Source organism: Zingiber officinale, chromosome 11A (genome assembly GCF_018446385.1).
Source record: "Zingiber officinale cultivar Zhangliang chromosome 11A, Zo_v1.1, whole genome shotgun sequence".
NCBI lineage: Eukaryota > Viridiplantae > Streptophyta > Magnoliopsida > Zingiberales > Zingiberaceae > Zingiber > Zingiber officinale.
Genome location: NC_056006.1, coordinates 90062051 through 90089958, shown reverse-complemented (window position 1 = coordinate 90089958; position 27908 = coordinate 90062051). Strand labels below are relative to the sequence as shown.

General features: G+C 41.0%; 4 protein-coding genes across 7 annotated transcripts; 3 read left to right on the top strand and 1 right to left on the bottom strand.

The window, feature by feature from the left end:
* The first annotated feature begins 277 nt into the window (after window positions 1-277).
* On the top strand, window positions 278-19377 carry LOC122032922 (MICOS complex subunit MIC60-like). 3 transcript variants are annotated; one of them, XM_042592237.1, is made up of 12 exons: window positions 278-487; window positions 632-692; window positions 11000-11668; window positions 12953-13048; window positions 13225-13347; window positions 13945-14022; window positions 15158-15250; window positions 15331-15450; window positions 15618-15695; window positions 17629-17808; window positions 18573-18674; window positions 18816-19377. In XM_042592237.1, exons 1-12 carry the CDS (start codon window positions 477-479, stop codon window positions 19041-19043), a joined length of 1839 nt encoding a protein of 612 aa, XP_042448171.1. In that variant the 5' UTR covers window positions 278-476; the 3' UTR covers window positions 19044-19377. The 3 variants fall into 3 exon arrangements, with proteins under 3 accessions (XP_042448171.1, XP_042448170.1, XP_042448169.1); XM_042592236.1 differs by having other exon boundaries at window positions 280-487; window positions 11003-11668; window positions 12953-13090; XM_042592235.1 differs by having other exon boundaries at window positions 280-487; window positions 12953-13090.
* On the bottom strand, window positions 15607-25004 carry LOC122032921 (pentatricopeptide repeat-containing protein At1g74600, chloroplastic-like). Of its 2 annotated transcripts, XM_042592233.1 has the most exons (3): window positions 21794-25004; window positions 21492-21591; window positions 15607-15737 (listed from the first exon to the last, which is right to left on the bottom strand). In XM_042592233.1, exon 1 carries the CDS (start codon window positions 24545-24547, stop codon window positions 21959-21961), a length of 2589 nt encoding a protein of 862 aa, XP_042448167.1. In that variant the 5' UTR covers window positions 24548-25004; the 3' UTR covers window positions 15607-15737; window positions 21492-21591; window positions 21794-21958. The 2 variants fall into 2 exon arrangements, with proteins under 2 accessions (XP_042448167.1, XP_042448166.1); XM_042592232.1 differs by lacking the exon at window positions 15607-15737 and having other exon boundaries at window positions 20914-21591.
* On the top strand, window positions 20045-21135 carry LOC122032923 (chlorophyll a-b binding protein CP24 10A, chloroplastic-like). The gene is made up of 2 exons (XM_042592238.1): window positions 20045-20323; window positions 20418-21135. The coding sequence occupies exons 1-2, from the start codon at window positions 20103-20105 to the stop codon at window positions 20965-20967; spliced, it is 771 nt and encodes a 256-aa protein (XP_042448172.1). The 5' UTR covers window positions 20045-20102; the 3' UTR covers window positions 20968-21135.
* Window positions 25005-25363: 359 nt separating the features above from the next.
* LOC122031560 (type I inositol polyphosphate 5-phosphatase 5-like) lies at window positions 25364-27676 on the top strand. Its single transcript, XM_042590658.1, has 8 exons — window positions 25364-25417; window positions 25490-25574; window positions 25828-26026; window positions 26114-26633; window positions 26726-26922; window positions 27012-27120; window positions 27198-27346; window positions 27442-27676. The coding sequence occupies exons 1-8, from the start codon at window positions 25364-25366 to the stop codon at window positions 27674-27676; spliced, it is 1548 nt and encodes a 515-aa protein (XP_042446592.1).
* The last annotated feature ends 232 nt before the right edge of the window (window positions 27677-27908 follow it).

The window sequence follows — 27908 nt, the reverse complement described above, 5'->3', positions numbered from 1 at the left end:
CGATTTAATTCCTAGCTATGATATATTTATAGAGATTTTTCCTTTAAATAAAGTATGTAATTATGTGATGCTGAGCTTCTAGATCAATTGTTGATCTAACGGACGCTTCTTGATTTATGTAGTGATAGGTGGAAAACTTACGTGGAACTAGACGATTACCTCATGTTCGGGTTACCGGTTTGTCTTTTTTTTACAGAACGTGGTGGTTTGATTTTGGAAATTTTAAACTTCAGAGGGGTTTTCTGAAGAAACGATAAAATTAGGCTTCCACTCCTCCTGCTAACCCGTGTTGTTCTATTCTGCATTTTCCCGATTTCGGGACCAATCTCTCCTCCCACCGCGTTTCGCCGCCTCTTTTCCCTTCCTCATCACTGCGAAAACCGTCTGACAATTCCTTGCGATCGACATCCTCAGCGTTTCATCAGGCCGATTGATACTTTAATTACAGTGACCTAAGGATCGGTATCGTTGCCGTGATGCTGCGAAGGTACTTCATTTTTTTCGGTTGTTGAAGAAGACTATCTTCGTCAAGTTCTCTTCTAGGATGCGTATTTTGGTTGATATTCCTCTTCGGTCACTTGCTTGAATCCACCATTTTTCATAGTTTTTTAATGACATTGTACCGATGCAGGTGCTTTTGTGAGATCTCTTCGCATCAAGCCATCTGTAGGATACGACCGATCTTGTCTCAGGTATGCATGCACCTCTCCTCGAAATTGATCTCTAGTAGCTTCCGTTCTTCTAGTTGAGTTATAATATTTATGAGGATAGGTTAGGTTTCGACTTTGTACAAAATATTTGCTATTTCTGTGAAACACAAAACTTGATTTACTTTTAACCTGGTAAGTTTGTTTCTTTAAGTTAATTTTGAAGTTAAAATTCCTTTTACAATTTCTGCATTGACCAAGTGCGACCCATTTGGAACTTGTTATTGAAATTCTTTATACCTACATTACCAGAAGAGTTGCGACAAATACAGTATCTCTAGTTGATGAGTATGTATACAACATGAATTTTCTATTTGCTTTTGTTGTGCCCTGAGCAACTCTTACCCTCTCCGCCTCCTTTTTGCGGAAGAAGATGAGAGAGACGAAATAGAATCGATCACAACAAGGCAACCAAGGAATCCCACATAGGAGAACTGCGAAGAAAACCAAGAACGAGAAAGAAACAAAAAGAAGAGACAACGGAGGATTACTGTGGTTTGGCGACGTGCTTACTCCACAAAACGGTCGAATGTTTATTAGAATTCTCTCTACATCTTCATAGGGTTACAATGATCCCATAGTTATAGTGCTCAAATGCTTACATGATATTTCAGATCGAAAATACTGAAAAAATCCTGAAATCTAGGTTTTTCTGTCGCCTCTCGGACGCAACATGGTCCGACCGTGCCTCCTGGGCACAATCGTGTCAGGCCGTGGGAAGCCTCCAGAACCGGACATGGTGCAGCTGTGCCTGGTCGTGTCGTTTCTCTAGAACCGGACACAGCCATGTTCAAGAATCACACCAGTGCCTGGGCATGCCAAACCTCCTGAACCGGGCACGACCGTGCCGTGTCCGGTGGGCACGACCGTGCCGTGTCCGGTGGGCACGATCGTACCTAGCCGTGCCCCTTTCTCCTTTCTTCCGTGACGGTCTTCGTGTTGCCCTCCACTTAGATATGAGTCACTCGACAACCATCTCCACTTTCGCGAATATTCACCCCTTCGAAGAACACGAGTATTTGAGCAAAACTCTACTTGGAACTCTAAGTTTGAACTTCCTCTAGCATCTAGAGACATGGATCAAATTCAAGCAATGTTTGATTTTCTTTGTGGTCACTCGCTTCGTCAATATGTCTGCAATATTGTTTGCAGTGTGAATCTTCTCAAGTTGAATTTCCTAGGAAGCAATTAACTCTGATTTTGTGAAACCTCACATCAGTGTGCTTAATTCTCACATGACACACCTGATTCTTCGTCAAATAGATATCACTCTGACTATTGTATAACAACTTGACTCCGTCTTGCTGATAGCCCCTTTCACCGAGCAACCGTGTAAGCCATAAAGCTTCCTTCGCTGCTTTAGCTGTAGCTTTGTACTCCGACTCCGTAGTGAACAATACAACAATAGATCGTATCATAGACTTCCAACAGATAGATCCTCCCGCCATAGTGAACACGTATTCGTAGTAGACCTGTAGTCATCTAAATCTCCTGCATAGTTTGCATCTATATGATCTTCCGATTGTCTACATGCTATAATCAGTTGTATTTCTCAAGTATTTGAAAATCTATTTCACTTATCCCAATGCTGTTGACTAGGATTTGAAAGAAATTTGCTCACCATACTAACCGCTTGCTCCAAATCTAGTCTCGTGCAAACCATAACATATATCAGAGAGCCAACTGTACTGACATAAGAAACTTTTGACATCTCTTGGATTTCCTCATCAGTTTTTTTGGCACTGTGTACCAAATAACTTGAAGTGATGCATTAGGGGTGTGCTCACCGATTTTACATTCTTCATGTTGAACCTATCAAGAACCTTCTCCACATAGTTACGTTGAGACAACCATAATTTTCTTGTAGCTCTATCCTCGTGAATCTTCATCCCAAGAATCTTCTTGGCCTTGCCCAAATCCTTTATGTCAAATTCCTTGCTCAACACCCTCTTCAATTTATCGACCTCTTTCATCTTCTTCACAACAATTAACATGTTATCTACATATAGTAATAAGGAAGCCAATGATTCATCTTTAAGACTCTTCACATATATGCAACATTCATATTCACATCTCCTATAGCCATTTTGAACCATGTATTAATTAAGATGCTTCTACCATTACTTAGGAGATTGTTTCAATCCATAGAGTGATTTCTTCAACTTGCAAACCAACCGCTCTTGTCCAGGCTAACTAAATCCCTCAGCTTGTGACATAAAAATCGGCTCCTCCAAATTACCATAAAGAATTGCTATTTTCACATCCATTTGCTTCAGTTGCAAATCGTGATGTGCCACCAAAGCTAACATCGCTCTGATTGACGTATGTCTCACGGAGAGAAAATCTCATTATACTCAATCCCCTTCCTCAGTGAATATTCCTTTGCTACCAAACGAGCCTTGAATTTCACTTCTCCCTCTGACATTACTTCCTTTTTCTTGAATACCCACTTACACACTATAACTCGTTTTCCCTTAGAAAGTTCCACTAGATCTCATGTTTGATTCTCATGCAGCAACTCTATCTCCTTCGTCATAGCACCCATCCACTTGTCATTCTCATGTGTATCGCCTCTTGAAGAGATTAGGGTCTCCACTAGTGGTGATAAGCTCATAAGATACCAAGTCTTTGAATTCGTATATAGTGGGTGGCTTTACGACCCATCTCATTCTGCCTTCAGCTATAGTGCGATGCTCCGTGTGCTTTAAGCTTGAATCATTAGAGTCATGAGTCTCTAGTTCCACTTGCACGATATCTTTTTCCTTGTTACTATGTGGTGATTCCTTTCCTTCTTTCTAAGTACGTTGTAGGATGACCTCATCAAATACCACATCTTTGGTAATCATCACCTTATTTGTCTTAGGATCTCAAAGTTTAAAGTCTTTAACTCCTTTTTGATATCCTAGAAAATGCACTCTTCACATTTAGTTTTGATCTTTCCTCACTAGATATGTGTATATGCATATAGGCTGGACGTCCAAATATTCGAAGATGAGAGTAATCAACTAGATTTCCTGTCTACACCTCCTCTAAAACTTTGCTTTCTAGTGCTGCTCTTGGTGATCTATTAATCAAATAGCTCACCATGTTAACCGCTTCAACCCAGAAATTCTTTGTCAGCCCTGTATTGAGCTTGAGACACCTTGCCTTCTCAACGATTTTCCTGTGCAACCTTTCTACCATACCGTTATGTTGAGGTGTCTTACAAACTGAGAAGTGTCTCATAATCCCATGCTGCTCACAAAACTCCTGAAACTTTGAATTCGTGTATCCAGTCCCATTGTCTGACCTAAGACATTTAATCTTTCTTTCTGTCTGGTTCTCCACTTCAGTTTTCCATAATTTAAATTTCGCAAAAGTTTCCGACTTGTGATACATGAAGTATACTCAAACCTTTCATGAGTAATCATCAGTAAAACTCACAAAATACAAGTACCCTCCACATGATACTACATTGGCCGGTCCCTAGAAATCCATATGTACATAGTCTAGAATCCCCTTCTTCTTGTGTGTTGCCATCTTGAATTGTAGTTTACTCTATTTTTCAAGAACTCAAAATTTTTAGAATTCAAACTTGCACGTCTTAATGCCCTTCAACATATCTCTCTTGTGAAGTTCCAGCATCCCATGTCCGCTCATGTGTTCTAACGGCATATCTCGTACTATTTAATTCAAACTTCACCGAGGCGACTCCACCTACAACTGTAGTCTCTATCAACTTGTAGATGTTCCTACTAACTTTTTTCCTTTCATCATCGTCAGAGCTCCTTTGCTGACTTTTATCACTCCACTTGTAATGCAACTAATGTCATACAGTGTGCCTAATGAGATCAAATTATTTCTCAGATCTAGTATGTGTCTGACATCATATAGGGTTCTTACCACACCATAAAACATTTTGATTCTGACATTCCCTATGTCGATGACTCTATAAGATGCATCATTCCCCATTAACATTAAACCAGAATCAACTGCCCTATAGAGTCTAAAATCCATTCATTCGTCAGCTCTGAACTTAACATAACTGATATCTTATCTCCGTTATTGCTCTCTGAATTTTCCACTTCAACTATGTCGACTTTGCTGAACTACCTTTGTTTTCTGCAACATGTTTCTTTATTTCTAGACAATCTCTTTTCATATGACCTCTACACTTCTAGCACGTGATCACCTTCTTCCTCCTCGACCTAGAACAAGCTTTGTTGTCGTTACCCGATCTATACCAAGTTTTGCTCCTACCACACTCTTGGTTACTATGCATTACAAGTCCTCGCTCGTACGTAGGAGATGACGTTAGAGAATACAGCAACATCTGCGCTTACATCAACCTGCTTCAAATTGCTCACAAATGTTGAATACGTTGATGTGCTGACTTAGATCTGTTCCCTCTGTCATCTTCAGCCCGAATAATTGTTTCTTAAGATACAACTTGTTTGTCAATGACTTTAACATGTACTGTTGGTGCAGCGGGGACCGACAAGAGGGGGGTGAATTGCCTGCAATCACAAATTATACCCTCCTCAAACTTTCAACTCAAATAAAACAATAGTTATGAAATTAAACAAAATTAAAAAGAATTAAACAAAGAAAACCAGACTCAGTGTTTTTACTTGGTTACAACCAAGATGGTTGTTAATCCAAGGCAGTTTGAAAGCGCACTAGAAACGTCTCCTTCTATGAAGGCGGAGAAGCCTTTTACACTTTGAGAGCTCAGAACTATTGCTTGGAAAATAAAACACAGAGAGTTGATTGCCTTTTTTTCGTTGTTCTTGAACAGCTATTTGAGACCCCTTTATATAGGGGTTCCAAGACTTATTAGATAACCTGATTTTCAGGTTCAGGTTTTGACTCGAGAGGGATTGGTCGACCGATCCCCAGGTTCGGTCGACCGAACCTGCTATACCTGCCCAGCCTTCCGTCCAGGTGCAGTCTCTCTGGATCGAGCTTTGGTTCGGTCGACCGATCCTTGTGTTCGATCGACCGATCAGCCAACGGTCTCTCTGAGCTGGCCCGATCAGTACGCTCGACTAAGTCCTCTGATTTATCTCCGGTTCGGTCGATCGATCAGCCATTGGTTGATGACGTGGCTACTGATGTGTCTCCAACGGCTGACTGCTAATGAAAGGGGGTTCGGTCGACCGATCAGAGGGTTCGGTCGACCGAACACTTGTCAAGTCAACTTCCCGGTTGACTTGCTTTGGTTTGGCTTGCTTGGGTGATTTCAGCCATCCGGAATAGAGCTCACCCGAACCCAGTTCCCGGCCTTCTTCTCGAGCAGTCTTCCGTCCCGGCTTTACGTCCCTCGAACGCCGCGCACGTTCTTCACGTCCACCGGTGTACTCTTCCGCAGCTTTCTCGTCCTTCGGACGCACCGAGCCCGTCGGCTCCCTTCCCGTACCGTCCTTCTCGCTAGCTGCGTCTTCCGCTCGACTTCCTACGCTCCTAAGTTCCTGCACACTTAGACACAGGGATCAGACAAACAGGACCTAACTTAAACTTGGTTGATTACATCAAAACAACCACGGGGTCCAACAATCTCCCCCTTTTTGATGTGCATCAACCCAAGTTTAAGTTAGGGTAAAAACAAACAAATAGTAATTTTAAGAAAATTACTAAACTAACATTTTAAGCATAAAAATAAAATTTGCAACATAAGTTAGAAAAAGAAAAAATTTAATTTTTCCTAACTCCCCTAAACTCCCCCTAAACTTGTTACTAAACTCTCCCCCTTTGATTACAGCAAAAACGGGGAAAAATAATTTTCTAAGTCATTTGAAAATTTTGCAAAGTAAACAATATAAGTTTATTTTCAGAAGAGCTTAGTTAAGACAATTTTCAAAAATTTCTAAGTTTTTTTTTTTAAACATTTTAACTTAAACCAAAAAACTTTCTAACTTTAGAAGACTTTTTAGCAAAAATAGTTTTAAAGATTTTTCAAGTGTAAGTAAAATAATTTCTAATTTCAGAATAAATTTAAACTTAGATAAAAATACTATTTGAGTATTTTTCAAAATTCATGTGCAGCATTTAAAAATGGTAAAAAATATTTAAGTAACCTTTTAAAGCATTGTTTTAGTCTAATTTTAATGCTTTTACCAGAAAATTAATTAAACATTTTATTTCGATATTTCGGCTTCCAGGTCGTGGCGAGGCACTTGGCCTTCTTGGTTATTGGAGCAACAACCACTTCCTTAGACAAAGCTTCATAAAGAAATTCATTGTTTAATTTACTCGCTGTAAGATCTAACTCATTAAGTTTTACTCTAGTAAAGATTTTGGAACCTAGTAAAGGTTCCTTCCTACAGGGTTGGTTAAAAACTTAGTGGGTACATATACTTTTGGTATTTTTCTAATTTGACCATGATGTTTTCTTATATACCAATTTAATTTTTCGTAGACCTTAATTTTTGATTTTTGAAATCGATTTGGTCTTAAGCATGCCTTTTCAGTTTTCAATTTTTCAAGTTCTAAGTTTAATTTCTCATTTTCTAAATTCACATTTTCTAACATTATTTTTAAATTGGCAATTTCTTTTTCTGATTTGACTAAGTCTTTAGTAAGTACTTTGATAAACTTAAAAGACTGAGAGGGAGTGAGATCACGTACCTTACTTACCTCACTTGGTGATGCTCCCCCTTCATCGTAGCTTTCTTCTTCTGATTCTCCCCCTTGATCAATGCTCATCTCTGAGTCCGAGTCACCTTCGAAGAGATGGTTGGCCACCAGTGCTAGTCCCGAGAAAGCTTCGGCTTCTGACTTGGAGGATGAAGAATCATCCCATGTGGCCTTCAGGCGCTTGCGTGTAGAGGACGTCGACTTTTGAGGTCTCTTTGTTCTTTTTCTTCAGTTTGGGGCAGTCATGATGCGCCCTTCCTCGTTGCAGTTGTAGCATCGGACAATCCTTCTGTTGCGTTGATGCTTCCTCGACTGCGATTTAAATTTGTTAGATTTAAGAAATTTATTAAAACGTCTTACCAGTAGCGCCGTTTCGGTTTCGTCGATCGATGCTTCGGAGTCGAGATCGTCCTTTTCGGCTTATAGGCCAATGTTGAGGTTCGTCTTCTCTACTGGTTTCTTTGCAAGTCGAGACTCGTGAAGTTCGAAGGTAGAAAATAAGTTTTCTAAGCTACTTACCTCAAAGTCCTTAGAGATGTAATATGCATCTACTAAGGACGCCCAGTCTGGAGTTCGGAGTTCTGGGGAAGGCGTTGAGTGCGTATCGGATGAAATCCCGGTTCGTTACTTCTTCTCCAAGATTGATTAGTTGAGTTATTAGCTCCTTAATCCTTGCTTGGAGTTGCGCTACCTTCTCGCCATTATTCATCCGGAGGTTCGTTAGTTGTGTCCGGAGGATGTCGCGCCTCGCTAGCTTTGCTTCCGAGGTACCCTCGTGGAGCTCCAGGAATTTATCCCAGAGGTCTTTTGCGGAGTTGTAGCTTCTGATCCGATTTACTTCCTGGGGCGGAAGAACGCTGAGCAAGTGAAACTCAGCCTTTCCGTTAGCGACGAAATCAGCCTGCTCCTTCTTCGTCCATTTTCTTCTTTGTCTTTTGGAGTTGCAAAACCATATTTCATTGTAATAAGAATGTCAAAATCTGTTTTAAAGAATACTTCCATTTTTCGCTTCCATGTAGCGAAATCTCCGTCGAACTTCGGGGGATGAATGTTCCTGCTAGCCAATTTTCTGATCTTTGTGCTTCAGACGACGATTAGTCTTTCTGATGCTGTTGGGCTCTGATACCATTTATTGGTGCAGCGAGGACTGGCAAGAGGGGGGTGAATTACCTGCAATCACAAATTATACCCTCCTTAAACTTTCAACTCAAATAAAACAATAGTTATGAAATTAAACATAATTAAAAAAATTGAATAGAAAAAACCAGACTCAGTGTTTTTACTTGGTTACAACCAAGATTGTTGTTAATCCAAGGCAGTTTGAAAGCGCACTAGAAACGTCTTCTTCTCTGAAGGCGGAGAAGCCTTTTACACTTTGAGAGCTCAACTATTGCTTGGAAAATAAAACACAGAGAGTTGATTGCCTTTTTTTCGTTGTTCTTGAACAGCTATTCGAGTCCCCTTTATATAGGGGTTCCAAGACTTATCAAATAACCTGATTTTCGGGATCAAGTTTTGACTCGAGAGGGATCGGTCGATCGATCCCCAGGTTCGGTCGACCGAACCTGCTGTACCTGCCCAGCCTTCCATCCAGGTGCAGTCTCTCTAGATCGAGTTTGGGTTCAGTCGACCGATCAGCCAACGGTCTCTCTGAGCTGGCCTGATCAGTACGCTCGACTAAGTCCTCTGATTTATCTCCGGTTCGGTCGACCGATCAGAGGGTTCGGTCGACCGATCAGTCATTGGTTGCTGACGTGACTGCTGATGTGTCTCCAACGGCTGGCTGCTAATGAAAGGGGGTTCAGTCGACCGATTAGAGGGTTCGGTCGACCGAACACTTGTCAAGTCAACTTCTCGGTTGACTTGCTTTGGTTCGGCTTGCTTGGGTGATTTCGGCTATCCGGAATAGGGCTCACCCGACCCAGTTCCCGACCTTCTCCTCGAGCAGTCTTCCGTCTCGGCTTTACGTCCCTCGAACGCTACGCACGTTCTTCACGCCCACCGGTGTACTCTTCCGCAGCTTTCTCGTCCTTCGGACGCACCGAGCCCGTCGGCTCCCTTCCCGTGCCGTCCTTCTCGCTAGCTATGTCTCCGCTCGACTTCCTGCGCTCCTAAGTTCCTGCACACTTAGACACAGGGATCAGACAAACAGGACCTAACCTAAACATGGTTGATCACATCAAAACAACCACGGGGTCCAACATGTACTGACTTTCTAGCTTTTGCCAAACTACCACCGGTGATTTCTCATCCATGACGTGGTATATCACATCATCCGTAAGACAAAGTCCTATCGTTGCAACTGCCTTCACCTGAAGCTCCTCTAAATCTGACATTTCCATGCTTTCCGGTTTCCTTTCTTCTAAAGCCTTCACCATGCCTTATCGCACCAATAACTCCTTGACCCTCCTTTGCTACAATCTAAAGTTTCCAGTTCCGAACTTCACCATATCAAACTTCGTAGAAGATGTCCCTGACATGTTGAGAATAATCAAAACTTGGCTTTGATACCAATTATTGTGCCCTTAGCTACTCTTACCTTGTCCACCTCCTTTTTGCAGAAGAAGAGGAGGAGAGTTGAAATAGAATTGACATAGCAAGGCAATGAAGGAATCTCACGCACGAGAACTGAGAAGAAAACCAAGAATGAGAAAGAAACAAGAAGAGACAATGGAGGATTACCATGGTTTGGCGATGTGCCTACTCCACAAAACGGCTGAAGCTTTATTAGAATTCTTTTTATATCTTCATAGGGTTACAATGATCCCATATTTATAGTGCCCAGACCCTTACATGATATTCCAGACCGAAAATACTAAAAAAGCCCCGAAATCGAGGTTTCCTGGATGCAACATGGTTTGATTGTGCCTCTTGGGCACGACTGTGTCGGGCTGTGGGAAGCCTCTAGAACCGGACACGGTGTGACCATGCCTGGCCGTGTTGTTTCTCTAGAATCGGATATGACCAGGCCATGTTCGGGAAGCACGCCCGTGCCTAGGTGTGTGGGCACGGCTGTGCCCCTTTTTTCCTTTCTTTCGTGATGGTCTTTGTGTCGTCCTCCGCTCATATATGAGCCACCTGTCAACAGTTTGGTTCCTATCTTTTTTTCCTGCTTTGTTTCTGGTATTGCCACTATGAGCTCTAGTTTTGGGAGTAACCTAGATAGAATATGTGGGATATCAATTTCTTTATATGGTGACTTCATCTATTGGAGCATTTATGAGAAGGTTTAGACGTGCTCATTTTTTAATTCATTCTGTCATATAGAAGAAAAAAAACTAAAAAATTTTGGTCAGTCCATAAACAAGCCGTCAATGTGCTATGTGGATACTCAATATTTCCATCCACAACTCAACAAGGTAAAAAGATCAACTCAAATCATAAAGGAGCAAATTTACCAACACCATTTTATCTAAAGATTACAAGATAATTTGAAATCGAGGGGCTCTTTGATGAGCAAAATTGTAAAATAGTTTGTTTGACTGTTTCTTTGGTGTATTTGGGAGTGTTAATCTGTGTTTTTAATATATTATATTACATTATTGTATTTGGATCCTTGGTTCTAGGAGCATACTCATGAAAGTTGGTTTTTGACAATTAGCAGTTATAGTGAGGTCTTAACTCTTTAGCCTTCATCCTAATTGCTAGTACTAACCATTACCATTTCCTTATGTTAGCAGACATCATTCTACCTTTCATCAAGAAAACAGTTCTCAGGTGCTGCTAAGGAGAATTCTTCACAGAAACCTGCTCCTGCGGAAAATGATTCGAATTCTACAAGCTCTATCTCAAAACTTGTCTTTGGAAGTATGGCTGTTGGGGCTGTTGCAATGGCAGCTTATAAAGCTGACTTGCTGGGCATTCAAGTGATGGAGGAACGAGCTTCTCATGATGCCACTATACTGAACGAGGCTAAAACTCCTAAAGACTTGGAGCAGTCAGTTGATCAAGCCATTGCTCCAATTAACAGTGAACCAACCATGTTGGAACCTGAAGTAGATATTGTTGACAAAAGTGATGTACCTCAAAGCCAGGAAATTGAGATTAAAACAGAAGCAATTGATGTTTCAGTACCTGGAGAGGAAATACTTCATTTAAAAGAAAATGAACCAGAAGAAGTTGATTCTAAAGAACCATCTGAAAAGATTGTTTCAGTCACCAATGAGCAAGTATCTGTTACTGAGAAATCACCTGAAGATGCAAAGTTGGATGACATATTGGCCCAAACAGAAGTGAGTGTGGAACAGACCAAGGTAAATGGTACTTCAGAAGAAACTGTAGGATTAGAAAATGTACAAGTCTCTGAAGAAGCTGGTTTAATGGAAGTTCCTCCAAAGATGGTAGAGGTATGATCTTTTTCAGTTAATATTCGTAATGCACTAGTGCTGATTATGGGTAGTTCTTATTTTTTACTTAACATATCAGAGGGACCCATAAATTAGTTAGTATGAAAGGATTGTGTGTAGTTAAACTACGAAATCTGTTGTAATACTGATATTCACTAATAAAACCTGGTTGATGTTGCTGAGTAGATAGTTTAGTACCACACAGGATTCTGTTGATCAGCAGAGAACTCGCATGGGAAGGTAACCTTGAGTGAAAAGAGATGTACATGTGTGAGGCAACATCCAGCAGAAGGCAACATTAGGAAGAGTGAAGGAATAAACAAGGCATGCAAGAGTAGAGCAGAAAAAAAGTGAAAGAAAAAGAGGAAAGCCATCCCTCAACCAGGATTGAAGAAGAAATCCTAGAATTTAAAAAGACTACTTATTCCTAGAATTTCTTGCTCTAATAACAAGTCGAAAGTGATAGAGCAATATTATTGAATTTAAAAGGACTACTTATTCTCACATATACAATTATACAACATGATAACTAATACAAAATTATCCCATGTGAGACTAAATTATTTATTCTAGTTTAACATCCAACTGTTTAGTTTTTATGCATGTTTATCTTCTAAATCTCTTGTAGTTTAGTAAGCTATATTGTCAATAATTTGGAATAGAATTTTCTTTACCATGATATTTAACATAATGGTCTATATTGAAAAGGCTATTTATCTTTGTTAATGTCTTAATAAACTAAATAAAACGGGAAGCATACTGACATTTAACTGTCTGACAGAGGGCCATCTTGTAATGTACTGGCATGAATATGTGCATTTTTCAGTATATGAGCTGGCATAGCAGCATGTACAGAGGGCCATCTTGTAATGTACTAGCATGAATATGTGCATTTTTCAGTATATGAGCTGGCATAGCAGCATGTAACACATAATGGAGTCAGGCCAATATTTTATGCTGTTACTGCAATAGTTTGCTAAAATTAAATGCAAGAGCAATTATTGATTAAGAAAAACAAAAATTGAACACTTAAAATACTCAATTTCCACACACTATTTACATTTTACATCCACTAAATGCAATATTGATCTCTTTGAGTCTGAAATTATTCTGACTTCCCTGTTTAGTTTTGGTTATTTTCCTAGAAATCAAATCTTTTTTTTACCCTAAATGTGATAATATTCCACGAATGCTAGAAAACAATGGATTAATAGTATCATATGATTTGAATGTATCTTTTCTTTTTGACCTGCACATGTTCATCTGCTCTGTTGGTATATCCAGCTAGATTATGCAGATGCTGAGAAAGAGACACCAAAACCCCTCTCTGAGTCGTATTTGTTACAAGATGAACAGAGCATTGACATTTCCAGTGAAAAGGTGAATAATGATGCTGCTGGAAGGTCTTCTACTAGTAAAGAGGTTATTTAAGCTTAGTTTTGTGTTTCTTTATTCATGTCAAGGTTGTTTTTTTTCTCCTGAGTCCTGACAAAGTGTTACCTGATTTTATTCTCTTATGATTGATGTCTTTTTTTCATGATACTGAACATCCAAAGGATAAGAGAACTTCTGAAGATGAAAAAAAAATATTTGACCTAATAGAAGTTATCCATGCTGCTGAAAAAAAGCAAGCTGAATCAGATGCCTCCATCTTTGCTGAGGAAAAAAGAATCCTGAAGGTTGGCTTTTGATATCAACTCAATGTCATTGAGGAAGTTCCCTCCTTAATATGTGTTTTGTTTAATGAATTTTTAAATGGCCATATGAAGACATTTAGAGAAAAATGAAACATATGTTCTAAGTAGATCTGATATATCAGAACATTTTAATCCTCTACCAAGTATCTGTTTGCCAATTAGATAAAGTGAGCATAACCATCTCGACCATTTATATAGCTTGTAGTTGCCATTAAGGAAGAAAACAAGTTAATTTAAAGCTCATGCTCTTACTCATCTTTATCTTAGATTAGTGATTTGGATTGTGGCATTCTACACATTGGTTTCTCCATATATTGCAATTTTTCCACATAGAGTTGTGTTAAAAAAATGTAGTTAATGATAAATATACTTTTTTAATCCACAGAGGAAGTGTTTGTAGAGTTTCAAGCTGACTTATATATATCGTCTTTTGTCCTTATCTACACAATTGAAGTTATTTAATATATTTTGGAAACGACTTCGCTATCATACGAGTAGCTTACAAGCAACAATTCTTATGTTTAAGCTTTCAGTTGAAAAATCTTAAATGTTCATTCTCCTCATTTACCTTGATCTCAGGAGAAGTATGAAAAGGAACTAAAGGATGCTAGGGCACGGGAACTGATGTATGCAGAAGAGGCTGCAATTTTGGACAAGGTTTAGACACTACTTGTGTATGTTTCTATAATAATGTCATTTAGCTAGTGTGATTAGCTCCTCAGTCAATAGTCAGTAGTTCTTGTTCTTCTTCCTTACTGTATAAATTTTAACTCCACTATTTGATTTTGGAATCCTTACTCTAAACTTGTTGCTTTGACTTCCATTTGGATGTGTATTCTGTGGTTGGACTTTTTTTTTTATCTATTCTTATTACTGAGTTGTATTCAAATAATTGAGTCAGTTAATTTGTTTATTGACAAAATAGATATTTTTTTTTCATCATGCATTAATGTAGTGACTGTAGGGCTTAAAGTGCATTTTTCATGATTTTCCCATTTACAAGTGCAAGGGAATAAAACTATGAGTTGTACCTATGTACATTAGCGATCTCTAATCAGAAATAAAAGCTCCATAAGGAGCTTATTGTAATATGTACCTACTAGGTCAGCGTCTTTAACTAAGCTCATTGCTTCTACTGCATGCATGCCTGAAAGTTTCTTGCAAGTCCGTATCTCTGTACAGTCTACCTTTTCCCCCATGTTCTGATGGAAGTTTCTTGTGTCAGCTAGTAATAGGTATTTGTTTTCCAGTTAAAAAATGGAGGATTTGCAGCTAAATTGCATAGATGTTGAAATTCATTGCAATCTTGATTGTTCATCTACTCATAAAGGTTTAGGTCCTTCCGATATTCACATGCACAAGTAATGCAAAGATGCAATACAATTGATGCCAGTTGCTAGCAGACCCTTGAATGGTAAAATTGGTTTACTGAGTTGAGACTCTATAGTTGAATCTAAATATTGGATTATTTTCACATATGATATTTGGTAAAGGAGAATAATTCTAACCTGAGGTCCTGCTTGATTTTGTTCTTTTTATCAAATTTGGCATCGTACAAAATGGATTGGCTTGAGCTCAACTAGTGTCATCAAAATTATCTCTAGTACTTTGTGTACTATCTTTGATGTATAATATTCTAGTCAATTACATGCTGATTAAAAATTCAAGTTGGATAGACATGCTTAATAATTTGGGTAACTTATCAATTAAGTCTGAAGATGATGATTCACTTGATTGATATGCTTTCTGCATTTCATTGGAAACAATCTCTTCATTTCTGCACTATTTTCAGGAATTAAGCAAAGTGAAGGCAAAAGCAGCAGCTGCAATCAAATCAATTGAGGAAAAAGCTGAAAACAATCTTCGGGGAGAATTACAGAGAAAGGTTCAGCTGGAACAACAAACCACATGCTGACAACACTTTTATGCTTTTTGTTCAAATTCTAAGGTCAACACTTATTGCAGGATGAGGAATTTGACATGCAGCTTAAGAAAGTTACAGAGTTAGCAAAAGCAGAATTAGCTGCAGCTATTGCAAAGGAGAAATCATCTCAGATAGAAAAAATTGCTGAAGCAAACTTAAATGTAGGATATTTTATCAGCATTCATCATTCTTATTGTCTACATTATATGGCTATTTATTGTACAGATAAGTTGCTGCGGTACACCAAATGTCCTTTATAAACAACAATATTATTTGACATAAGAGTAACACTGTTTTTCAGTTGATTTACATGTTTTTTTTTTGACAGATAAACGCGTTGTGCTTAGCGTTCTATGCAAGATCTGAAGAAGCACGCCAGACTCATTCCATTCACAAGCTTGCTTTGGTGGGTTCCCCAGCTTTTTTTGCTATCCTTTCCTTTAAACCTCTGGGCAAATGAAACTTCATATAAAAAATAGGCAACATATTGTTTGAAGATAGTGCACAAAAAACTTGTATCAAGAAGTTTAGGTGTTCCAATACTAATACGTTGATTGCTCATTTGGGTTGAAATAAATTTGATTTTAACTAATGAATATTCTTCCAAAACTTTCATAATGTCAATTTTTTAGGCTACATTTGTTGCAGATAGGAAGACTCTGCAATTATTTCATTTTTGGCCAAGTCTCACTTAAATCAGTTTCTAGCTAGACATTATTTTCACTAGGTCTCACACAGCACATTTGTATGCTGATTTTTCTGATTTTTCTTTACCAAAAGTTTATGTGAAATGCAGAATACAACTCTGAACCAAACCACTATGAAAAACATAAATCTGGCTGACTTTAGAGATGTAATTGTAGGATTGAGACGTGCTTTTTTTTTTTTGGGGGGGGGGGGCTTTTCTCACTTTTCGGAAAACATAGAATAAACGCAGCGGAAATAGTAAGCAAAATAGCGGAAGTAAAACAATCGCTAATTCGTGTTGGTTTTACTTGGTTCGGAGCCTTTGACGACTCCTACTCCAAGGCCCGCGATTGTCGATCGCTTTCGTTGGGCAATTCACTATCAATTCGAAAAATCTTTACAAAGATCAGTACAATAGATTGATGGTTTAAGTACTATAATTGAAAATATACCGACGACTTTTAAGGATCTGGAAGGTTGTGCTTTCGGTTGTCTGAGTCGCGTCACGGAGTAGTAGGATCGTCCTTGGAGCAGCGGCGCATAGGAGAAAGGATGCGAAAATGAAGTGTGTCTAAGCCTCTGGTCGAGCACACCTTTTATGGGCTGTTGAATGCGCCTTCAATCCCATTGAAGGCGCCTCCAACTTTGCAACTTATCCCCAGCTTCTCGTGTCGATAAGCTCCGCAGCCTGCGTTGTTTATCCATTCGAAGGCGCCTTCAAGGCATCGAAGGTGCCTTCCATCCTAGCTCCAAGGCTCCTTCAGGCACACAAAAGGCGCCTCCCTGCCTCTCCGCGCGAGTCTTCAGCTAAGGTGCTCGAGGCACCTCCAACCTCACCGGAGGCGCCTTAAGCACTATTCATCTGAGCTTATTTTGTGTTTTTCACTCCCTGCAAGCCATGTTAGTCCAAAATACAAAACATACCATGTAAGACAAAGTTAGCACAATAAAATGTGAATAATAGAACTTCTTGAGAGTCTCCAGATTGTCCGGTTCTGACTTTTGGATTTCTCGAAAATCCTAGGTCGAACCGACGCTTACTGTTCTCTCAACGGGCAACACGTCCTCACCTACTCCTCTCAGGAGAGTTTACCTTTTGCCAAGCCGATCTTCCAGACCGTCTGGATTTTTGCTCAGCGTCTGAGACGTTAGGACTTCATGTTGAATATCTGAATCCTGATTTGTCCAGTCTTCCACATGGTGTCGTTGACCCCAAGATTTTCACCTACAATCCTCGACTCTAGGATTTTGCCCAACGTCCTCGGCTCGTCAAGACTTCGCCTAGTCCCTCAGACCAGGATTTCGTTGCTTAACCGCAGCTAGGACTTTCCATAACCTAGGTTATTTCCCCTAGGACGTAGGATTACCTCCCCTAGGACCTAGAGTTACCTTTCCTTAGGGTTTTCCATCTGTCTAGAATCCACTAGGACTTTTACCTAAGAACACTTAGGACTTCCCTGTAAGCTCAGTTACATTTGTTAGATAACAAGACATCTTAACTTTTGAATCCTTTTCTATAATCAAAACTTAGGTTTGATCGTCTCGTGCTCCTGCGCCAACACTAATTTATGCTACTTCTTTTCAACAACTTAGGTGTTTCAAAGCATTATTTAAAGTTTACATGTTTTTGCTAATTATTTCTGATCATACAGGGAACACTTGCTTTAGAAGATGCTCTATCTAGAGGATTGCCAATTCAATCTGAGGTTGTTGCATTGCTCAAGTCACTTGAAGGCATTGATAAAGATTCACTTTTACAAGTGGCACTTTCATCCCTTCCAGAAGAAATATTGGATAATGGAGCAAACACTCAGATGCAACTAAATGAAAAGGCAAGTGAAAGATCCTATTCTTATTGTGTTTGAGCGTCATTGTCTTTGTTTATAATTCTGTGATGGTTTTCAGCTTTTAATTATCAGTTTCGAGTGTACAGACTAATTTTTAACAGCCTTACTGTTGGAAAATAGTACTGTCATTTTCATTATTGTATTTATAATCCACTGCTCTCACTATGGGAACCTGCATCATGATTCTGCCTACCCTGTAAATTGTGTTCCAGTTGAATATTTTCATTTCCAGAAGCAATATTGTACCATGCAGTTAGACTACTTATTCTTGTTCGTCATTAGATGCTATAACATTTACATTGTTCTTGACGTGTAAGATTAGTTTGTGTTGTTCTGTCTTGGTGCCATTTGCACTCGTACTCTAAACTTTTTCCTAGACCTAGATGAATATTGGAGAGGGGGTTGCTGTTTACCATGTTCAGACAGTCTATAGACTGTTGATGTTTTGACCTGTTATGATGTTATATACTTTTGTATAAGCTTGCTACCAATTCTAGTGGGTTAATCTCAAGTTCAGCTGAGACAGTTTGCTTCAAATTTCTAGTTATGTTTATCCAGATTGTAAGTTATTAAGCTGTAATCTGTACAGTTTCAGTATTAATAAAATTGTGTCGATCTAATGACTACTTGTTTACACACTGTTGAAGCTCCTTACAATAGTAGTCAACTGTTAACTATGAAGATGATACCTTTTTCGTATTCTGCCTTTCTAGAACATTGTAACTTTTCTGAGTTCTCTTTCGTTGCAGTTTGAGTCCCTCAAGGGTATCTTGCGGCATTTCAGCCTTATTCCAGCCGGTGGTGGTGGTATCCTTGCTCATCTTGTGGCTGACATTGCATCTTCATTAAAGGTCATCCTCATATTAAACTTCAAATGCTGATTTGTGATGATTTGATCTATCACACTTAAAATCAGTCATCATTTTATTCGTCTGGAACCAGTAGTACCTTAGTAACTTAAAGAATGTGCCTGCTCTTATTTGTTTCATCAGATGAAAGAACAGTCTGGAGATGGAATTGAGTCTATCATCAGTAGAGTTGAGAACCTGTTGGTGGATGGCAATTTCACAGAAGCAGCAGATGTCTTGGAAGAAGGGGTTCATGGCAGTGAAGCCAAAGAAGTTGTTGCTGAATGGGCGAGACATGCAAGGAACCGTGCTGTTGCTGAGCAAGCCCTGTCTCTTCTTCACTCATATGCTCTGTCTGTCACGTTTTCCTAGTTTTGACATGGTTTATTCCACTACGATTTCAAGAGGTATCCTTGTTCTGATCCCTACCCGACGCAAATTACTCTTGAAGCTACCAATTTGTTGGTATGAACATATAAACCTGTCAGCCTAGGTTTTCTCATTGAGTCAGGCACCATAACACTCAAAATAAAAGAGAAGCGATTTTTGTATGAGATCTCTTGTATGGGCTCTCGACCATTTTGTAGCAGTTTATAGCTCAAAAACATCCCAATTATAAAAGTACAAGTACACATGTTACATGTATTCTATTATCTGAGGTTGTACGACCTGAAATTTCACTTATATGATAATTGATTTTGATCAATCCAAAAGAAGAGAATCTCTTGCTATCGGAAGTTGGTGTATGAGTTGATTGATTGGAGGGATTTTGTGGTTGATTCATCAAGTCATCAGTGCGGTAAATACTGATCTTTTGTTTGAAATATGTATGCTGTTAACTATAGTTTTGTTTAAAATTAAGACAGAAGTTGATGAAATTTATAGTATTGTTCTTGTATTGCTCGAAAAATACGATAGATCAACTTAAACATGGGTTAAGCTTCACATGCAATTGACTTGGAATTTTCCTGCAATTTTTTTTTTCGATTTCAATTTGACTTCATTTGTCAACGAGAGAAAATATCAAAATTTTCCAATAAAGCTTGTCTTTAAAAGAATATTTACGTATGAAAATTACTTGTCACTAAAGAATCGGCCTGAGTCGCACATCAATACAGCAAATGAGACCGACGAGATGGCCCGAAAAAATCAACTGACGAATTAAGAGAGATACGCGTGGCCAACACATATATCAATCTAATTTGATAAATTTCAAGGTGAACAAAAAACTAGAGGCCCATATCCACGTTTGAGGTAGAGGGATCCGCGTCAGCAGATTGAGCAGCTCCTTTCCAAGTTCCCCATTGGTCAGTAATCTATCCTCTTTCCAATCCCGGATCTCCCTTAGATTGGGAGCCGCCTCCACTCACTAATACCCCTCGCGCATCCACGCCCCTCAGCTGAACAGACCAATTCATCAAAGCAGCAGCAATGGCCATGGCTTCCACCTCTGCCGCGGTCGTCCTCCAAGGCCTGTCCACCCCCTTCGTCTCCGGCTCCCGGACTCTCCTCAACGCCACAATCGGCGGGAGGTCCTCCGCGGTTTCGTCTCGTCGGCTCATCGTCGTCGCGGCCGCCGCCCCCAAGAAGTCCTGGCTCCCCGGCGTCAGGGGCGGTGGCAACTTAGTCGACCCAGAGTGGCTCGATGGCTCGTATGCCCTTCACTTTCTTTCTGTATAGTCATCGTCAAGAATTGGGGATTTGTCGAAAAATCAAATCTTTTCTGCCGTGTGATGATGAGTGCAGGTTGCCGGGGGACTACGGGTTCGATCCGCTGGGGCTGGGGAAGGACCCCGCGTTCCTGAAGTGGTACAGGGAGGCGGAGCTGATCCACGGGCGGTGGGCCATGGCGGCGGTGGTGGGCATCTTCGTGGGGCAGGCGTGGAGCGGCGTGCCGTGGTTCGAGGCCGGCGCTGACCCGGGCGCCATCGCGCCTTTCTCCTTCGGCACCCTCCTCGGTACCCAGCTCCTCCTCATGGGGTGGGTCGAATCCAAGCGGTGGGTCGACTTCTTCAACCCGGACTCGCAGTCCGTGGAGTGGGCCACGCCATGGTCGCGAACCGCCGAGAACTTCGCCAATGCCACGGGCGAACAGGGCTACCCCGGCGGCAAGTTCTTCGACCCCCTCGGCCTCGCCGGCACCATCAAGGACGGCGAGTACGTGCCCGACTTCGAGAAGCTGGAGCGGCTCAAGCTGGCCGAGATCAAGCACGCCAGGATCGCCATGCTTGCCATGCTCATATTCTACTTTGAGGCCGGACAGGGCAAGACCCCACTTGGTGCACTGGGATTGTAAATTGTAAACCATGAGACTTGAACAAATGTATTAATCTACTCTACTGTATCATCGTTGTCATAATTGTGTCATTTCTAGAGGTACTTAAGGCAGCAACAGTTAGTCGTCTATCAAAGATCTTGTAGAATTAATGTTGTGAGTTGATTATGTGATTGAGTTACAGGCTAACCTATGTTCAAAGAACAAAAACATAGCGCTTCCCGATTTACTAGGCCGATAGTAAATTTTCATGAGATCAGATCGATCACCTCCTGAATTAATCGGTATAAGCTGGATAAATACCAGCTAAAAAACAGAACAAAAACATAAGAGCCTCTGTATATAAAGTTTCCTAATTACGGGGCAAATTAGAAGTTTGGGCTTAAGCATTTGTGGCACATTAGTATTTAATTCAAGAAAATCTCTGTTTAACACTATTCTCAACACCAAATATTCATGCCCAAATATATATATATAAAGAAAAATCTCTGTTTAAAAGCAATGAACATGGCTTGGCACTATTAGGTTTGGGAGAAGCATCTCACCATGAGTTATCAGTTGCATGGATCAGTCAGTGGAGAGACACTAAAAAGCTAGTGAAACCATCACCAAATGTCTTCTGTGCTTCTGCTTCACCTGATGAATCTGCATACAAAGTGACAGGGTCGATTAACATCAATATTTAAACCTACACAATCAATAGAGATTATTGCCGATTGAAAGAGTACAAGATGGAGAATTTTGCAAAGTTAATAGACATGATAGATTATTGTAAATATGATATAGATAGCCAATCGTTTCTTAGGGATATGTTACTGAAAATTTACTTTCAGCAATCTGAGCTTACCCTTAAGCTACAAGGCTTGGCCATATCAAGAAAGGATAAAGGTCAAGGCTCTGCGTTGATGCATTTCAACATCTAATGATGATCTAACTGATTTATGTCCAACCTTATAGAGGAAAAACAAAGTGATTCTTCTTTTGAGTTTGGAGTGCCGATTAGTTATACTGTTTAGGTTACACTCCAGCCAGGTTCCTTCTTTAGTCTAGTTCCCTTCATTGGGCTTCTTATCATAGTAACATGTTCCCAATCTCCTAACTCAGCAGATATATTCGACAAAGAAACAAGAGTTGCAGAATCTTGAGGTTCCAGTTCAAGAATTTCCTTTGCAGCCAAATTTCCTAACTGAACGTCTCCATGGAGTTTACAAGCACCGAGCAATGTGCTCCATACCAGTAGATCAGGTTTGAAAGGCATCATACTGATAAAACTTGCCACTTCTTTGAGCCTTCCAGAACGACCAAGTAAATCAACCATACAAGCAAAGTGATGTGATTCTGGTCTAATCCCGTAATCAGAGCTCATAGAGTTGAAATGGCGAAAGCCTTCTTCCACTAAACCATTACGACTACAGGCAGACAAGACGCTAACAAATGTCACAAGATCAGGCCTGACCCCATTTTCTTTCATCAGTCGAAACATTTCAAGAGCTTGAATGCCATTCCCATGCCGAGCATATGCATCAACTATGGATGTCCACATGACTACATCAGGGTCTTCAGTCTCATTAAAAATTCTACAAGAATCGTCAATTCTACCAATTTTTGCATATAGTGTCAAGAATGCACTACTGACCAATATACAAGAAATAGTGTTTCTTTTAAGTGACAGAGCATGCAATTGCTCACCGATACTTGGTCTCCACAAATTTGTACAAACTCTAAGAAGGGATGAGCATGCATATTGATCAACCTCAAAGCCAGCACTGACTAAGCATGGAAGTTCCATAAGTGCTTCCTCACTATAACCATTTGAAGCAAAGCCTGAGACTAAGGAAGACCACATTACCTGGTCTTTTGGTGAGACTCCATCAAAGACTTGTTTGGCTAATACTGGTCTTTTGCATTGCAAATACATTGAGACTAGCGCACTACCAAGAGGTGGATCAATGAGGAACCCATTACGAAGAGCATATCCATGAAGCTCCTTTCCTTTGGTCAAGGAATATTCACCATGGCAAGCCATAAGAATGGAAGATATAGTCATGTTATCTGGTATAACCTTTTCCTCCATCATGTCTCTGAACAACTGGAATGCTTCATCTGTGTGACCATATCCTACAAAACCAGAAATCATAGATGTAAAAGAAATTCTGTCTTTTTCCTTTATGGTCATAAAAAATTGATAGCTTTCTTCTAGGCTACCACATTTGGAATACATGGTGAAAAGTGCGTTTCCAAGAAGAGTATCATGGACGCCTCCAAATTTTATAGAATATGAGTGTATTTGCCTTCCAAAATCAACATGGTCAACTATACTTAGGATGCAAGAGCAGCAATTCTTGTCAGGTTTAAGACCTTCACTAAACATCCAGCAGAAGAGCTGCATTGATCTTATCAAGCATTTGTTTTCAGCAAGGCTGCAGACCAAAGCTGACCAAGTGGAAGCACTTTGCACTGTACCTGTCTCTTCAAAAACCCTATTGACATACGTAATATATCCAAATTTCCCATATGTTCTGAGCAACGCATCTTTTACCTCAAAATCAACATGCAAGCCTTTCTTCATAATCAAGCAATGTACTTGGTCTGTCTCCATTGCCGTAGAGGATTTAGAGCAGGCAAGTAGTACACTTGTCAGAGTAAACTTGTTAATCTCAATGCCTGAAGACAACATTTGTTTGAAAAGTAACAATGCATCTACGAACTCACCCTTCTGGACAAAACCAGAAATAACTGCTGTCCAAGTAACCACATTGCGGATTGCTATGGACGAGAATTGCCGCATGGCCGCATCCATAACTCCACATTTCACATACATGTCGACGATCGCCGTGGCGACAAACACATCAGCAACAGCATCATTCTTAATCGCCCAACCATGTGCAGCTTCACCTGCTTCTAGTTTCCCAGAAGAAGCACACGCACATAAGATACTTGACAACGTAAAAGGATTTGGATTGCAAAAGTCCACCATCAGACGGAAAAGATACAATGCCAAGTAAATCTCGCCATTTCGCACTGCACCAGTGATGATCATGTTCCAACACACGACATTTCTGGCGGCACCCTGCCATAATACCCCTAGAGCATCGTCTAGACGACCATGCGCGGAGAAGACGTCAATGAGCCTGGAACAAACGTATCCATCTGAACAAAACCCGTCTTTGATCACTAAAGCATAGAGCTGCTCGGCCAAACCAAGGTTCAGGGAGGTAGCACAGGCCGAGACCGCATGCCTGTACGTGAATTGATCGGGACGCAAACCTGAAGAGCGCATGCGGCAGAAGCCCGCGATAGAGCTGTCCCGCTGGGGCATTTCGTCGAACATGCACCGAGCGTCCCGCACGCCGCCAGAAGTGCAGCTCTTGCCAGAAGGAGGACTCGCTGCATGGATATCCGAGTTCGAGGCGGTGGCAGGGGCCCCAGGCGCCGTGCCGGTGGACAGCAGCGTATGAATATGTGCGCGGAGAACGGAAGCACAGATTGGGAAGGGCGATGGAGGAGGATGTGCCGCGTGGATTTGGAGGCGGAGAAGGTTATTCAAGATACTAGGAGAAATCCAGACGAGATCGGAAGCAAACGGGAGTAGATTTCGCATCGCAGTGTTCCTGCTCCGCGACGCCTACATCTTGTTCGACACTTTCTCTCAATGGCCAAACGCTCAACTAATCACCCGCTGTCAGTCGTATTAGCTATGACTCAGTTCGCATTCCCAGTCCCACTCGACCTGACGGCGCAAGAAACCAGATTGAATCCTAATGGTCCGATTCGACATACTGAATTGAACCACCGACAGTTATTGTCCCTTCCTCTCTCCTACTTTCGATTTGTGTCGATGTCGATGTTGGCCAGTCTCTCTGTTACTCCTTTGTTCGTGCCGATATTGATGCAGTCACCCACGTTTTTAGGAAAGTGGAACGAAAACAAATCTCAACCGTGTCAACCTGGGGTGGTATAATACTTTGCGAGCATGTTTCAATCAATCCAAGTAGAGATTAAAGCTTTGAGGCAGTTAAACATACATAGAGACGGCAGAAATTGCAGAGACCGGGTCATATCTTTTTCAAGATTAGGAGCCTAAAAATTGCATGCATTAGCTAATTTGTTCTCCCCAACAACACCCAAAAAACATAGAGACGCCAGAATGGCAGAGGAAGAGTAGTAGGAGTTGGTCCTTAATTCCTACCTCCTCCTCTTCTTCTTTGTTCCCAATTCCCTCCCATCCATCCATCATCCATTTCTCTCTATTTCTCGCATGTTTCTAGTTGATCATCATCCCCAACAATTCATCTCATTCTCCTCCTCTGAGCTCCACATGATATCCCTCAATCGAGGCACGGGCAACGGCTGACCCCGCGACGGCCCCAATGTGTTTCTGAATTGGATGTCATTCGACGAGCCTCCCTCGGACGACATGACCAAGTCCAGATTCCTCGACGACTCTGCCAGGAATGATAAAAAGAAAAAAGTATGCCATTTCTCTTTCATTTTTCATTTTTCTCTCATTTTGATCAATCGATCTTTCATTCTTGTTTGGTAGTCCATTTTACCAAGCATTTTCAGTAGAAAAGGGAAAACTAAGAGAAACTCCGACGGTGACCTCCCAAGAACAGAGATCGTCTTCGGTAATTAAAGAACCTTTTTTTTCTTCTTGAATTTGACTTTTGTATCTTTTTTTTAATCCCACATAAAACTTGTTGGGTTTTGGAATTCAAAAGACTTGGAGAGCAGCTACATCTCGAGGAGAAGATTTCCGGAAGCGTACCCTGTTGCAAGAAAAATTCTATCAGGTGGCTAATGTGAAAACATGCATGCTTTTGATGGATTCAACTTTGAATCAGAATCTATAAACTCATCATGGATTTCTCTAAACTCTAGGCAGACGCACAAACTCGAGAATAGAAGGGCTCAACCTATCTATTTTAGAGAGGCACAGAAGGAGAGCTGCTGTTCGTCGAACTGAGGAGTACAGTATATTTGTGGGGACATGGAATGTAGGAGGAAGGCCCCCAAACAATGACCTCAACCTTGAAGACCTTCTCCGCGTAGAAGGATCCTCTGACATCTACGTTCTTGGGTAATAATTCAACTATATATCCTTTTTTTTTTTTAATATTTACTGAACGATGAATTTGATCGATTGCTAATGTGTTTGATTCGTCAGGTTTCAGGAAATAGTTCCTTTGAATGCAGGGAACGTGTTGGTGATCGAGGACAACGAGCCCGCCGCCAAATGGCTGGCGCTCATCGGCCAGGCGCTCAATAACAAGACTAGATACGATAACAAGGAGATCTCAAAGTCGAGCAGTGGCCTCTTCTTCCAGAAGCCATCGCTGAAGGTCCTCAGCAAAAACTACCGCGCCACTGGCGCCGCACTCGTCAAGGCCTGCAACTGCAAGTACGAGCCCGGCGACGCAGGGGGGCGGATGGAGAGGAAGATGAGCGAGTACTTCATCGACGACTCGGGTTCTGACGACGAGTTCGGATGCTACTCGACGTCGTCCCAGTTGGTGTGGCCGGAAGTCCGAGGCACCGCCGGCCAAGCGGATTACTGCCTCATCGCGAGCAAGCAGATGGTGGGCATTTTCCTGTCGGTGTGGGTGAGGAACGAGCTGGCGCAGCACATCGGCCACCTCCGGGTCGACACCGTCGGCAGAGGAATCATGGGATGCCTCGGGAACAAGGTGCAAATTTGAGCTTTTGAAACTGATAAGCAGCTGCTTAATTGAAGCACAGCTGAAGCTCATCGAGTGTGAAAAAAAATAAATTAAAACAGGGATGCGTCGCGCTGAGCATGTCGTTGCACCGAACGACCTTTTGCTTTGTGTGCAGCCACTTGACTTCCGGCCAGAAGGAGGGCGACGAGCTGAAGAGGAACGCCGACGTCGCCGACATCCTTAAGAGCGCGCAGTTCCCCAAAATTTGCAAGATCCCCGGAAGTCGAAAAATGCCCGAGAAAATCCTCGATCATGAGTATGCAACTTCAATTCATTAATCCTTTTTCAATTCGAAATTTTCATCGTCGGAGCGAATGATTTTTTTATCAACGAACGTATGATCAGTCGCGTCGTATGGTTTGGTGACTTGAACTACCGGATTGCACTGCGCTACGAGGACGCAAAAACACTGCTCGAGGATAATAATTGGGATGCTCTGCTAGGAAGGGATCAGGTAATATGACTAAATTGAATTAACAAACAAATACATTAATCACTGATTCTTGTTCTCGATAAATTAACTGATCGCAGCTGAAGATGGAGAGAGAAGCAGGAAAGGTGTTTGATGGATGGAAGGAGGGCAAGATCTACTTCGCTCCTACTTACAAGTACGCGCAAAACTCCGATGCCTACTCAGGGGAGACCACCAAATCCAAGAAGAAGCGTAGAACACCGGCATGGTATTTGAAAAAGAGAGGGAAAAAATGGGTGATTAAATATAACGAAATGCAAGTAAATCATTGAAACTTATATAATTATTAATTTTAAAATATAGGTGCGATAGGATCCTGTGGCACGGGAATGGCATAGAACAGCTGCAGTACAGGAGAGGGGAGTCGAGATTTTCCGATCACAGGCCGGTTTGTGCAGTGTTCAGGGCTCAGGTGGAGGCGAGCAGCAAAGGCGGCGGCGGCGGCGACGCCTTATGCCGAAAGGGATATTCCGGCGTCTACTCGAGGATGCCTCTCCACGATATCATACCACGAAGGCACAGCTTCTACGAGTGCTAGGAAACCAACGCTTTATGCGAATTATGTTTATGCGGAGATTCATTAATAACTGTGGTGGGTTGCTCTGTTGGTATGATCCATACTGAATATAATGAGATTATTAATTGTTTACTCCGAAAATTATAACTATGAAGGATTTTTTTTTAAAAAAAAAAAGTAGACTAAATTTTTAGGGTAACGAAATTTAATATCAATGCCTTTGTTCCTTTTATGAAATATTAACTTTTTGGCT

What these genes read in the sequence shown, in the direction of transcription:
- LOC122032923 (XM_042592238.1), top strand. Translation starts at nt 20,103, where the DNA reads ATGGCCATGGCTTCCACCTCTGCCGCGGTCGTCCTCCAAGGCCTGTCC. An exon ending in CCAGAGTGGCTCGATGGCTC is followed by an intron (nt 20,324 to 20,417) that starts GTATGCCCTTCA and finishes TGATGAGTGCAG; the next exon opens with GTTGCCGGGGGACTACGGGT.
- LOC122032921 (XM_042592233.1), bottom strand. Translation starts at nt 24,547, where the DNA reads ATGCGAAATCTACTCCCGTTTGCTTCCGATCTCGTCTGGATTTCTCCT.
- LOC122032922 (XM_042592235.1), top strand. An exon ending in AGGAAAAAAGAATCCTGAAG is followed by an intron (nt 13,348 to 13,944) that starts GTTGGCTTTTGA and finishes CCTTGATCTCAG; the next exon opens with GAGAAGTATGAAAAGGAACT. An exon ending in ACATTGCATCTTCATTAAAG is followed by an intron (nt 18,675 to 18,815) that starts GTCATCCTCATA and finishes TTGTTTCATCAG; the next exon opens with ATGAAAGAACAGTCTGGAGA.
- LOC122031560 (XM_042590658.1), top strand. Translation starts at nt 25,364, where the DNA reads ATGACCAAGTCCAGATTCCTCGACGACTCTGCCAGGAATGATAAAAAG. An exon ending in TGGGATGCCTCGGGAACAAG is followed by an intron (nt 26,634 to 26,725) that starts GTGCAAATTTGA and finishes AAATTAAAACAG; the next exon opens with GGATGCGTCGCGCTGAGCAT. An exon ending in AAGCGTAGAACACCGGCATG is followed by an intron (nt 27,347 to 27,441) that starts GTATTTGAAAAA and finishes TTTAAAATATAG; the next exon opens with GTGCGATAGGATCCTGTGGC.